Raw genomic sequence first — 13,055 nt, 5'->3', positions numbered from 1 at the left:
CCTTCCCCTGCCCGGCGGGCGGTGTCGGGTCCCGGTGTCGTGAAGGGAGCGGTCGTGCCCCTGGGGCCTCGCTGAGCCGGTGATCAAACACGGAGCGCTGCCGTGTGCTGCGGCGGCCGTTGCCTGGTGGCGAGGCTGGCCCCGTGCCTCGCTGAGCCGTGAAGTCTCCCCTAAGCCTTATGTAACGGCCATGCCGGAGTCAGGTCTGTAGAACCGAGTTCCAGTAACACTGGTGCTCCCCAGGCATCAGGTTAGGGGTGGGGTAACACATCCCATGCAGTGAGCAGTGCATTGTATGTGCTCCCTTGACTTGTTTTTCATTGGACTGGGAGGAGAATTCAAGAAACAAGTCCGAAGCAGTGTCTCCTTTTCCAGACCATAACTGTAGTGATGCTACTTGTGTAGTATTTTTTGTGTATGTCGCTACTTGTTCCTGTGAAACATTTCTTGGAGCTGGCTGATGCTTGTTATCTAAGCAGCAAGTTATAAAACACATAGGAAGAAAAAAGTCCTGAAGGGCCTATAAATGAGGAAAATAAGATTGTGAATGCTTAGAAGTTAAAGGAAGATGAGATTTTTAAGTGGCACAGAGGTGCAAACTGGTTTGGAAAAGCAGTCTAGCAGGCATACACACCCTCCTTCAGGAGCCCTCTGTCTCGCAGGTTTGTTCTTAGTACTAGTCTTAGAGCATTATCGTTGTTAGTAAATACAGGCTTGAAGGTAGCTGCTACAAAAGACAAGAAATGCCTGTGCCAGACAGGTGAGCCGCAGGCTCAGGAAGCAGTGTGGACAGCAATATGGTGAAAGAAATTACAATGATGATCAAGTACTGTTGAGGCATGACAGTTGTCTAAGGCTTTCCTACTGGAAACATTTTTGTTGTGTTTGTACAAATGATGGTGCAGCTTCTTTTCTTGCGACTTAATATTAAAGCCTTATCATCAGAAGACTTGAACAGCTTGAATGATGCAGACCCGTATTTTTTAATGTGCACTATGCTCCTTGACCTCTGGGACTTTGATATCCAAGTAAGGTCTGAGAGTGTATCTCCATGGACCTGTTGCCGAATTTGGATATCAATTTGTATTTTGCATGTCTTGAAGACGAGGAGCCTTCAGCTATTAATTAAGATTATTGCTGTTCCGTATTTTCATGTGGTGCTTGCTTATGGTGTCAATGAGGGAAGTGGTCACACCTTTACAGCACTGGGTGAGTGACAGCGCTGACATCTGATATTTTACGTCATGGTATTACTACAGGGATTGTATAAAAGTGGTTGAAGTCAGTCATCTTTCAAGAATCTTTGACAGCACCTTAGGCAGATGCTTGTGAAAGAAACAAGCATACATGATTCTTCTTTACCTAGACCCACTCTTCAAGTATCCGCTCAGCCTGCAGCACAGCGCAGCCCAGGAATGTTCTGGAGCAGATGTACTGAAGACTTCAAGTTCCACAGTGGATTTTTTTATCCATCAACTCATCCTTGCCTTGAACCCATGTAGAGCTCTAGTGTTTGCAACTTCCAGCCTCAAGTAGATCTGTGGGTCAAATACCCACTGACTCAGGAGGCGCCTCCATTGGTTTTGAACACGCTTTCTGCCACTTCTGTTTGGTATTTCCTACTTTTTAAATTAGAAGAGACGCTGATAGGTTATTACCTATTTATCTGTTTTAATGATTTGCAAAGGCAATTATAATAAATTGTGTATTGGTAATGGTGAAATAGCATTTCCAATATGACTGCCAAGCCAAAGAACTTACCAGTAAATTTGACAAGATTTGCTCTAAAGCTTCCTAATAGTGCTGTTCTTACTGTTTTTTTTTCCTATTTTATTATTGATAGCCTTGATTTCTTTTAAATTAGATTTTCTGCATTGTTGTGAGGGCACCTTGTCTGGAAAAAGGGATAGTCCCTGTTTTGGTTGATGGCTAGGTTATATTTACCACCTTTTAGGAACAGAATTTCAAGGTTTAAGCTTTAGTGGTGGTGTGCATGTGTTTGTGTAGACGCATGCAGGATATGAAGGACTGGTAATTTTTCCTTATTTGAACTGGGCGTGCTCTTAATAGCAGTATAACTATGTTTCTTCTGCTCCACTGTGTAATACTGTGAATTTTCAGTGCAATGTTTGAAAAAATTGATTCCAGTTTACACTTTGATAACATTTAGATGTCCAGTAAGGTTTGTAAACAGGTTACACTGAGGGAAGAAATTCATTCTGATAAAAAGAGTACTCATGTGTAATATGAAAGGTCTGAACTTAACAGTCTAAAGCTTGAAAAAAATTCAAGGTTTTCACACTGAAATACTAGCCTGAGCACATAGTTGACTAAGGAAATGAGTACAAGAACTGTTTATTTACCTACCTAGGATTGCACAACCATCTAATGCAACTGTGCATTGCGTGGCAAGTGCCTTATTATTGTATGTTGGGTAATCCTGATGTGCCAGAACAGTATCTAACCAGAGATGCTACTACTCCAGGTATGGCAGGGTTTCTTTTGTCCGTGTCCTCATTTCTTTCCTCTGTATCCTTGCTTCCTCCTGCTGCTTTTGTGCCATCTCATCTCCTCCTTCTGTTTAGATCCTGTTCCCGTTGTCCTTTGTTCAGACAGATTCTTCTCTCAAATTTCTCTGCTGATACAAACTTTTTGTGGAAATCTGACCCCTCAAATTTCACCTCTGAAAAGAAATTGTAGCACTAATTTGAAATAATATCACATTAGAACTGGATTATTATTTGCATCTGTCATGAACACAGGCTTTGTTTATGTATTTGTACTTAGTCATGTGTTGTCAGGGTTTGGCAGGATTATTTTAATGCTAGGAGCTGGGTCCCTGTGCAAAATAGTGCTACTTCAAGGGCTGCTCTTGTTTCGAGGAACAAGCTAGCAGTGTTTCCAGCATGGTGAACTGGCTTACATCCTCCTGTTACCAGAACCGCAGGTCTGTGTGTCAGAGTACCAGCGTGTGCAGGCCTTCCTGCAGCACTGGTCTGGGGAGAAACTTTTTGGCTGTTGTACCACTTTCTCCAGCCTGACTCCCTGTCCACCTGATCTGCAGAATGATGAACATCACTGCTGCTTCTTACTGGGAAGGCCTTGAACTCCAGGCCTCATATTAATAGTATAGACAGTTAAGTTACTGTAGTGACTCAGAAAGGGATCTGATACTATCTGCTGTTCTTTGTAGTCTTATGTCTCTCGTTCATTGATTCTCCTGTTTTGATTTCCCTTGTCCTTTGCACAGAGTGCCATACACTCTTGTTTATTTTTGTGTGTCTACTTGGTGCCTTCCTAGCCTGTTTAGTTTACTAAATGAGTATCAGAATGTACAGCTGCTGCAGTAAACATAAGAAGGAGATGGTAAGCAGCAAACACAGGTTGAGAGATTACTGACAAATGCTGTTTTTATTAGTAAGTTGGTCTGCTGTAAGTAGACAGTATTTTGACTAATTCTCTCATATCCTTGTTAGAGAGCAAGGAAACCATTGGTAGCCTGAGAGCTAAGTTGAAGGTGAGATAAATGGTTGATGTAAGAACACATGCAAGTAGAAAAAATAAAACAGGAAGAAAGGAATGAAAGTGTTCTGAATTCAGAGCATGTGTAAGGCTAAGGGAGAACAAGTAACATGGAAATAGGGAAGAAACATACAGAAATAAGGGATAATTCCAGAGGGAGATTCATGCTGAACAGCACAGCAAAGGATGGGGGAAGCCAAATCAAGGGCAGCCTGATGCTAATTGGATTGAGGTACTTTTTTTTTTTGCTTTGATATCTGCTTCTTGCTAGTATTCGTTATGCTCTTTGAGCTTTGCCTTACTTAGAAGAACAAAGAAGGAATAATGTTCTCCGTTGAGTAGTGAACTTTATTCTGATATGTGGTGGAAAAGGAGTTATTTAACATAAGATGGAATAGCAATTGCTTTTTACTGGTTTTGCCTGTCATGACTGCTGCTGAAAGATGGAAGTTTCTTCAAATGCTCAACTTTTGGGTGCTGTGGTTTAAATGCACATGTAGGTTACCGTTACTTTAAATTTTGGCATTTTTGCTTTGAATGTTGTCCGAATTACCTGTATGACTTAAACGGCTGCCCAACAGAAGTTTTTTTGATGTAGGAGAGAAAATAAAGAGTCTAGAACATATGGTTGCAGAGCCAAATAATGCTTTGACTTTTTTTTTGAAAAGGTGCAAAGTTCTCGTTCTCCCTAGGGATAGTAGGAATAAAATGGCAAATAAGCATCATCTCTGTTTAATGAGCAAGCATTTTATGCAAACCCTTAGACCACAGGCAAACTTATTTGCATGTGCATGCTTTCTCTCTCTCAATACTGCTTTCAGTTCTTCTTGTGCATGTGTCCTTTATTATCTGTTCTTTCAATTTTTTACATTATATTCTGCACTCTCCCTCTCCTGTTGAAGCAGTACCCTGTGAAAGGCCATGTCAGCTCTTCTCCCACATAATTCATACAACTTTTCAATTCTGAATGTGCACTCTTTTGGGTGCTGATACGTGCTGAAGTTTGAAGGCCGCTAATGTTTCTTTTCTCTGTATCCAAACATAAGCATGGTGGATTCTTGTTCATGAAGTATGACATTCCCGTCTCTAACTTCGGCAAGATTTTACCCTGTCTGTAATTGTGCTGTTACACTGCAATTTTACCCAGTGACTCCCAAAATACTGATGTTCAACAGTATTTCAGTACTGTTTTTTGAAATATTTTGAAATATTCAACACACTGAAAGAAACAATTTCAATAAACAATTAAACAGATTCCGTGCTTTGCAGACTTTTGTATTTGTGACAATTTTCTCACGCTATCCATTCCAAACTGTGATTTATTTCCCTTTGATTTTCTAATGTAGAATTTTGCTTGGTTTTCCTGCAGGCCACTGGGAAAGCTCATTTACAAGATTCTCTTGACATGAGTCTGCTGTTTCTGTGAAAATTGCTGGTCAGAAGAGACCTGTCATACTTTCTTCCTGGAAATCTTTATCATTGATACACTGTACTTCAGCAGCATCTCTTTATATTCTCTCATGTAGAAATTCAATCTTGACTGAGCCTTCGCTAACATTGCAGTCTAATCTCAGAACACATATTTAAAGTATATTTGTTATGCCCACCTGTTATTCATGCCTACTGCCTTCTGTCTATTCCTCTGTGAGATTTCAGTTTTAAACTCCCAAGATTTTTCTCTGGGTCCAATGCTTTAAAGCAGTGTTTGGAGGGAAAGCTGTCTTTAAAAGTTACTTCATTTATCCAGTAGATCTCAATATTATGTGCAAACGAACAACTTTTTCTTCCTTTGAGACTAAAAAGTTTCTCAAAATCCCATTTTCTGTTCTGGGAAATACCCCATATTACACCAAATTAAGCCATCCTGCTTGTTTTCATACAAGTTAAAACTATCATTGCTTCCTTTAGTGTGCTTGTTTCTTTAAGCAACATACTTCTTGCTCATTTCTTCTTGCTCATTTCTTTTTAGGTCATTAGCTTTTTCATTAGGCTTGCATATTAACTGGGAAGTGGGGGAGTTTCTAGGAGTACAGCTACCACTTTTTTGTAATCTGTGAAATTCCCCACCTTAATTATGTTTGTGAAGTTACTTTAAGAAAAAAGCAAAACAAACGCTCACTTTTTTGGTGTCGTTTTCACGTTGGTAGCTCTGAACAGTTCACAAACTGGTTGTGGTATTTTGGCTCTTTTGAAAACCTGAAAGTTACCATCTGGGGATGATTAAATTGAGTGACAGGACACGATCTGTAGGACCTCTTCCACTGTATGCTGAAATGTGTTCGATAAAACATACTCCACTTTTAGAATGTTATGTCTTTTTTCTTTTGGATGCATTTATAGCTGCTGGTATTGTATGAAGCCTCAGGGGACCCTCAGAGTCTGACCGAGTGTTTAAAGTTGCAGTGGCAGATGGAGGACCATTTGATCTGCCTAGTAACAAGGGACATGGGCTTTGCTGTTTGAGCACCAGGCAGGCAGTACTGGACTTTTTAGACCTCACAAAGGAGCCGCAGCACAAAGCCTGAGGTCTGTGATTGCCAAGTGAGAAAAGAGACCAGACATAAAACTTAGTGTCTTGTTGCCAGAGTTGCAATGAGACATCACACCCCCTTGTTGAATATATTGAGTACTGTAGACCAACAGTCGATACTTTCAAGCTTGTTACTGCTTTCATAGAAGTTGCCAGGGTGCCTCATTCCCTGGAAGTCCTTCATCTGCTGGTTTGTGCTCTTGAGAGTAGTGTGGAAATCCAGACCAAGAGTGCTGTAGTAGTTCTATTATGATAATTAACGTATTTTTCTGTAGTTATTAGTTCATGCTGAACTTTGTAAAGTCAAAACTCCTGGTGAGATGTAAAGATTGGTTAAAAGTTGTCATGGGCCTTCCTAATCCTTTTCTACCAGGTTTTGACCGCCCTTTCTGTTGAATAATTTTGTACAAGACCAATACAGACGTTTGTGGGATCTGAAAATGTTTTCTGATTTCTTCATTGCTTACCCCTGAAACGCTTCCAGATTGTTCATACCAGAGCAAAGCACCTTGTTAGAACAAGGTTGATGGGGCATCCACCTGTTCCTCATTTGAATCCACAAAATCCGGACCTTTCCAAGCTAACACTTCTTCAGTTTGCAAGTCCTACGGTGCTTTGCTGAAAGGCTGTCTCAGTAGCTGGTTTTATAATGTTTGACACCGACAAAAGGATTTGTCCAGTACAAAATTGATACCTAGAAGTTCTTTTCTCTGCGTCTCTTTCAACAGGACAGTACGCACTTTCTTGGTGATTGCTGCAAGGTAATTAAATCCACATTTTTTGATGATACTGTGGGTCCTGTTCTTAAAAATAGGTTTCTTCCTACTTAGGTCTATGCACAGTCCCCTGTATGGTGTCTCTGTACAAGGTTCTGAACTGAAAACTGATTCAGTTTTTATTCTGCACTCTAGGCATGAGTAAGCTGTGCCCAATTTCCATGTGTTTCACAGGTATTTTTGCACAGTCATCAGTGAAACTCTGCTAGATTTTGTACTGCTTGAGGAAGGGGCATGGGGAAATGACATGGGAACAAAAATTGAAGGCATCAGATTGCTCGGTCATTGAGTGATCCTTGAAAGTAAGGCCACCTTAGGTAGAGATGTTTGGGTTTTATTGGGCTATTTAATATAACTACATCACTTTGTTTGATGTGCCTATAGTCTTAACTTTTTAGCTTTGATCATTTTTACAAATAACACCTAAGAGTTTTAATTTACTAATTCAGAATTAGTGCAAAAGGGACTAACAGGTCCTTGCCATTATGTGCCTTTGACCGAGAACTGTACTGTAAAGTACAATGAAGAAACGTTTCCATTTTATGTGCTATTGGCTGCTGCTGCTGCTTTTCTTTTACACAGTTGGTCAAGATTTGTGACTTGTCACAACAGCTTGCAGTCTTTGGCCTACGTCTGCTGTTCTTCTGTAGAAAATCTGCCATCCACTGTTTGTAGTTTGTCCAAAGAAATCCTTGATGAGATGTAGGCATCCTGTGTTCATCGTGTTCATCTTTGCAGGGTTTCTACCAGGTCTGTCCCTTCTGGCTCTGAGCTGTGAGCGTGTTAGTTCCAGTCTGCAAGTCAAGGAGCTTGCGTCAGGGTGCGATGATTCTCTTCTGGGGATAATGCTGCAAAAATTGTTCCAGCCTTAGCACAGGAGGCAGCTGAAGAAATCTTGCTTTCTATTTTTCCAGTTATTCTTTTGCATTGTGATACCGAATTCAGTCGCTTAAGCTCACCTATTAGGGCAGCATTTCTTTTTTATTTAAGCTGGTATAGCTAATCCTTTAAATTTATCCATTTCAGTTTTCTGTGGTTTTTGCAGGGCTGATCTAGTTTAGATTCCTTTTCTCTGACCTGTGTACTTATTGTCATCTGCTATATTCATGAAGCCCTCTGCATTTGCTAAGGTACTAGAAAAATTGGCTGAGCCCCTTGTTGCACCTCACCCTTTATCTTTTTTGGGGTATTTTAGGAACATAAGAATTATAAACAGTTGATTTATAGAATACTCTGGAGAAAATGTAGTCCATCCTTCTGTTCAGACCAAAATTACTGTTTTGTCCAGCTGAGTCTTGAAAACCTCCAACAAAAGAGGTTCCACTGCCTTCCTAGCAATCTTCTCTTGCCTTCCTAGCAAATAATTAAAAAAAACCAAAACTGTCAAGACAGAAGTTGTGGCTGTCGCCTCTTGTTTTACCATCTGCCATTGCACAGAAAAGTTTGGCTGTGCTATCTTTGCAGGTCTCTTTCAAATAGCTCAAGGTTGCTATTTGGTTACAGCTCTTGGCAAACTAAAAAGCACAGTTTCCGATGCTTTTCCTTAGAGATCGTGTGCTCTGGGCTGCTCACCCTCTGGGTCGTCATCTGCTTGACAATCCCATGTTTCCCCATGTCTTTCTTGACCTAGTGGGGTGAACAAATGTGGGCTCAGTATTGCAGGCATGATCTTACTGCTGTTGTATGGAAGGAAAGATTAGCTTACTTGTAGCCAGGTATTTTATCATTGAAGGCAATTGCATGGCTTAAGCATGATTTGCCATTGGGAAATTAGTTTCCTATTCTGGATTAATGTCTTTTCCTTTGTGATTAGAAGAGTACATGCTTCTGTGATTTTTCTAAGGACTAAGCCACATCAGCCTATAGTTCCCTGGGTGCTGCTCCTTACCTTTCTTGACTGAAAGTGGCCATGATTTTAGATTTTCTTTTCCTGGGATTTTTTTTTTTCCCCTAGCCATCAAGAACTCTCCTGATTTACAGATTCTTTGATAAGCAGCAGCCTTGCAATTGCATCAACCAGTTCTTTCTGCACTTTCAAGTATATCTAGTTCAGTCTCATGAATTTGCATACATCCAACTTCTAAGCTGTAGTCCAGCCCCTTTCTCAAAAAGGACTGGGTTACTGAACTGTAGGTGCAGGAGCTTCCATTTACCCTTGGATTTCATTTTTCCAGCCTCTCAAGGACTATTTGGGTAGCAGCCCTACTCTCCAGTGTTTAAGCTGGTGTGTCTTCCCCTCTCTTAATCTGGTACTATCCACAAACCACTGAGAGCGCATCCTGTCCCATACTGAACAGTATTGGCCCAATATTGATCCTTGAAGGACATTGCTGGTAAGTTAATGTTTGGGTTTTTTAATGTTGTGGATTGGGTTTTTTTGATTGTGGATTTTTTTCTTCTTTTTTCCCCAAGAGCACATTATAGGTGTACTTCAGGTACTTCCCCCAGTCCTCGTGACATATTAAAAAGGATGGAGCGTGGCCTCACGGTAACCCTGGCCACTGGCACCCTGGGATGTATTCCTTATGGCTTTGTGGAATCTCATGTGTCAAATCTGCTTCAGTGGCTCTTTCTCCTTTATTTTATTTCTGCCACTGTTTTATGCAATTTATCTTTGCCCTTGTGCTTACCATTGCATTTCTTGCTTCAGCATAGTTGTCCAGATCAGGTACACCAACCTGTTTGTCCTGCTGTGTGATTGGATCGTTTGTAGGCCAAATCTCAGTTGACTTATTCTGGTTACATTATGCGGTGCTAGACTGTTTGTGACAGTTCTTTCATTAGACTCTATTCTGGATGCAGATCACAATTTTTTTTTCCCAATTTATCTTTCAAATAAAATGTCAAGTCCGACTGATAGTGTAGGATGGAGCAATTAATATGCTGTCAGGATTGCTGCATAAATAAAGCACAGTGTGTGCAAAGGCAACTTAGTTGTACTATCAGCATTTTACTTTGAAGTCAGTTGACCCAAAGATGAATATGAAGAGACTTAGTCATATGGCAGACGTAATCTGCTCCTTGTGGATAACTCTGTTTCCAAATACTCTTATCTGAAACAGTGACAGTGGTTGGAGTAGATCAATGTAAGGCATCTAAATATACATGTTGGTTTGTAAGTGCAAGTGTATGTCTGAGTTCTCATAGGCCTTGCTACCAGAGGATGATTTGTCTCATGCTGAGGTAGAAACCCAGTGGCTGTCCCATGTTTATTCACTACTCAGTTCATCTACTGTCACCTGCATCTTTGCATCCTCTAATAGGAGTTTTCTTTCAGGTAGACACCTACATTAAAGCTGTTTTAATACAGTGCTAACAGCCTATCCTGTAAGTTAAAGCCCATGGTTGTGTATTCTAGCAGCAGGTTTTTTTACTACATTAAGTACCGTTGACAGAAGCTGCCTTTCTTGTAATCTTTCTCCACGTATGTTTAGAGCGTTTATGGGCAGAGATTGGAGAGAAGGAAGAAAATATTACATGGGACATAATGAGGCTTGGTTTCCTAATTGGTTGCATCTCTCTCACTCTCGCTCTATTACTTTGCTCTGTGATGACTCTCATGAAGCTCCCCCAGTTCAGTTTGTGGTTGTATCTTCTCAGCTTTCTGACTGCAGGGGTGCAAAGCCAGTCCCCTTCACCAGCTGTCTGAGCTGGGAGGAGTCGCATCTCTCCAGACCTCTGCCCACTAAATGTGTTTGGAAATTGATAGCCCATCCTAAGATATGCCATGGGGAAATGCAGACAATTCATGCCAAAGATAGATGCCTATAATGGAAATACTCTTCTTCAAAGCTTCATTTATGAAGAGGGAAGGAGACCAAAGGGCTTTTTTGGGTATTATTGATTTATTCTTAAAACAGGTCTGAGTAGTATCCTAGAAGTACATCTGCTGTCTTTTCTCTGGTTTCTCTGCAGCCCATTTCTATTTCTGAAGACTATAAAGTTACAAATTAAAACCCCAACAATAAATAAAAATACCTCAGATATTATTTGGAGAGACTAGGAAACCTTTTGGTGTTGTCTCAGATGGGCAGTTTTTCAGAAAAGCTTTTCTTCGGTGTGCGGTTGTGCTTTCAAGCACTGCAACGTGGCACTTACTAGGAATTAGAAGTTAAAAACTGGACCAAAGCTACTAGAGGGTCTGTGTGAACTCCCGTCTAAAATGTGTTGCTCAGCTTCCTTTTTTCATTGTTTAATTTATGACCCTATGTTGCAACTGCTACTTGTGAATGAAGAGTTGTCAGGGGAATTTCCAGTGAAATAAATTTAAAATGAAACTTTACAACTGATCTTATTGGTTCATGATTAGAAACTTAGTCTAAAACCTACTTTCTTGGGTAAGGACTTGCAATTCTGCTTCTTGGATTGTGAACACATCAGAAAAGAGATGATGAGGTAAACACTTGCTTTGGTTATTGATGTAACTGGGTTTCTCTGTCAGAGCTTCTCTTGACTTCTTTTAGCTTTTAATAATGCAGAAATAAAAGTAGGAATAATGCATTGCAAAATATACCTTATTATATATTGACAATATTTGCTTCAGTTATTTGTGTTGCAGTCACTGTAAGTTAAAGATGATAACATGGTGAATAATGAAGTAGTAAAGATGTCTCTTTTGGCATTCAACGAACCTTTTCAGGGGGTGAAGTAGGGAAGTGGGGAGGGGGAAGAGCTTCATCCAGAGAATTGTGCTGTAATTGAAGGTATCGAACACCTCCCTTTCCTCCAGAAGCATTTTCTGTTTGCATTATATGAGATGGTTTTCAAGGTACTTCTTGTTAGTTCAAAATGAAGCATTATCTGTTCCTTCTGCATTGCCTCCTTCATGTGACAGCTTCATTCTCATCTTTTCCTTTCAAGTTGTGTAGCACTGAGAATTTTCCAGTGCCCCCCCACCTCATGATCCTGCAAACTTTGGAGATCTTAGGCTTCAGTTTACATGCCTAAAACTTAACAAACTGATCAGAAACCAGAGTTTAGATCCTTGTACTCAGAAATGAATGATCCTTTTACACTAAACAAAAACATTTGAAAGGCCTAATGTTATCCTTAGCTAGGTGCTTGTGATGCTTTAAAGATCATGGTGATATGCAACAATCCGCAGTTTCATTGTAATGCCATTTGTTTGGTTGTATCTTATTTGATCATGTTCTCATTTTGTTTTAATTATTTATCCTAATTCCCTGTGCTAATGGATTGCTGCTATGTAAGTTATACATGAAACAGTAGCTTTTGAACTCGGGAAAGATCATCTTCTTAAGTAACATAAAAGGTGGTTGCACTTTTGTCTTACTTTATTTTACCTAAACGTTTTCCTGCAGTGACTGCATGTGAAGTCCTCGAGAGTTCAGAGTTGCTGGCCTATGATCTTGACATTTTTTGCTTACTATCTCATTGTGCTTTTTGCTTTGTCTTAACATATTTCAGTCAACTTTCAGGATGTACTATGTAAGGACACTGAAGACTAATTTTTTTAGATTAGTCTTTAGATGTTATTTTTTTCCCCTTGTGTGTGACTTGAATTGCAATTTAATTAAACTGGAAACAAGTTAAGTTGGGCAGCCTTTTCCATTATAGGTGGTCATGTATTGGATAAAGAATGCGTAGTCATTCCTGTAATAACTTACCCAAGTTTTTCAACTCTGTTTAAGCCATATCTGTTGTTTCAGAAGCCTGAAATGTGGTTCTTGTAAGATCAGAAATATTCTGTAGAGCCTATATAGCCATTGAGGTTGATACGAACAGCTTTGTGGGCTTTTCAAGCACCAGTGTCTGTTCAAGCGATGTATGTGTGTGATCATACTCCTGCAAGGGCAGGCCTCTGACTCCGCATTTGGTAACTGCACCTGCAGATGTTTTTCTTGCTTTTGTTCTCTTACCTCTTTGTTGTCTTCATTGTCCTTACCGTGTGAATAAGAACTTTAAAATTATTTGTCTTCAAGGTAGAACAGATCTTATTGTCCGATTCATCACCATATATTGCTGTGACAAAAACTGAAAGATGCCTTCTCTCATATAGTAGTAACATGTAGCAACTTCTGTGACCTATTCAAACATCAAGTTCTGAATTGGGCCTCCGTTTATTGGACATGACAGCTGTCTGGGGAGGATAGTTTTGAGGTTTTTTGCAATTATTCTATGGGAAGGTATGATAGCAAAGAGCCAGCTATGTAAACACTTGCTGATCTGTTCTAACAGCATCTTATTCTGTCTCACAGCAAACATGA

The 13,055-nt window shown here is 40.1% G+C and overlaps 1 protein-coding gene across 1 annotated transcript in view; it reads left to right on the top strand.

The window, feature by feature from the left end:
* The first annotated feature begins 190 nt into the window (after positions 1-190).
* LOC104543262 (chromosome unknown open reading frame, human C2orf43) overlaps positions 191-13,055 on the top strand; it is a 110,673-nt gene continuing 97,808 nt past the window's right edge. The window contains exons 1-3 of the mRNA XM_010187831.1: positions 191-203; positions 934-1,028; positions 5,993-6,056. Of these exons, the coding sequence (XP_010186133.1) occupies positions 191-203; positions 934-1,028; positions 5,993-6,056 (172 nt within the window). The remainder of the gene's footprint in view (positions 204-933; positions 1,029-5,992; positions 6,057-13,055) is intronic.

The sequence above is a fragment of the Mesitornis unicolor genome, unplaced genomic scaffold (assembly GCF_000695765.1).
Source record: "Mesitornis unicolor isolate BGI_N332 unplaced genomic scaffold, ASM69576v1 scaffold15517, whole genome shotgun sequence".
Taxonomy (NCBI): domain Eukaryota; kingdom Metazoa; phylum Chordata; class Aves; order Mesitornithiformes; family Mesitornithidae; genus Mesitornis; species Mesitornis unicolor.
This window is presented reverse-complemented; position numbering and strand designations above follow the sequence as displayed.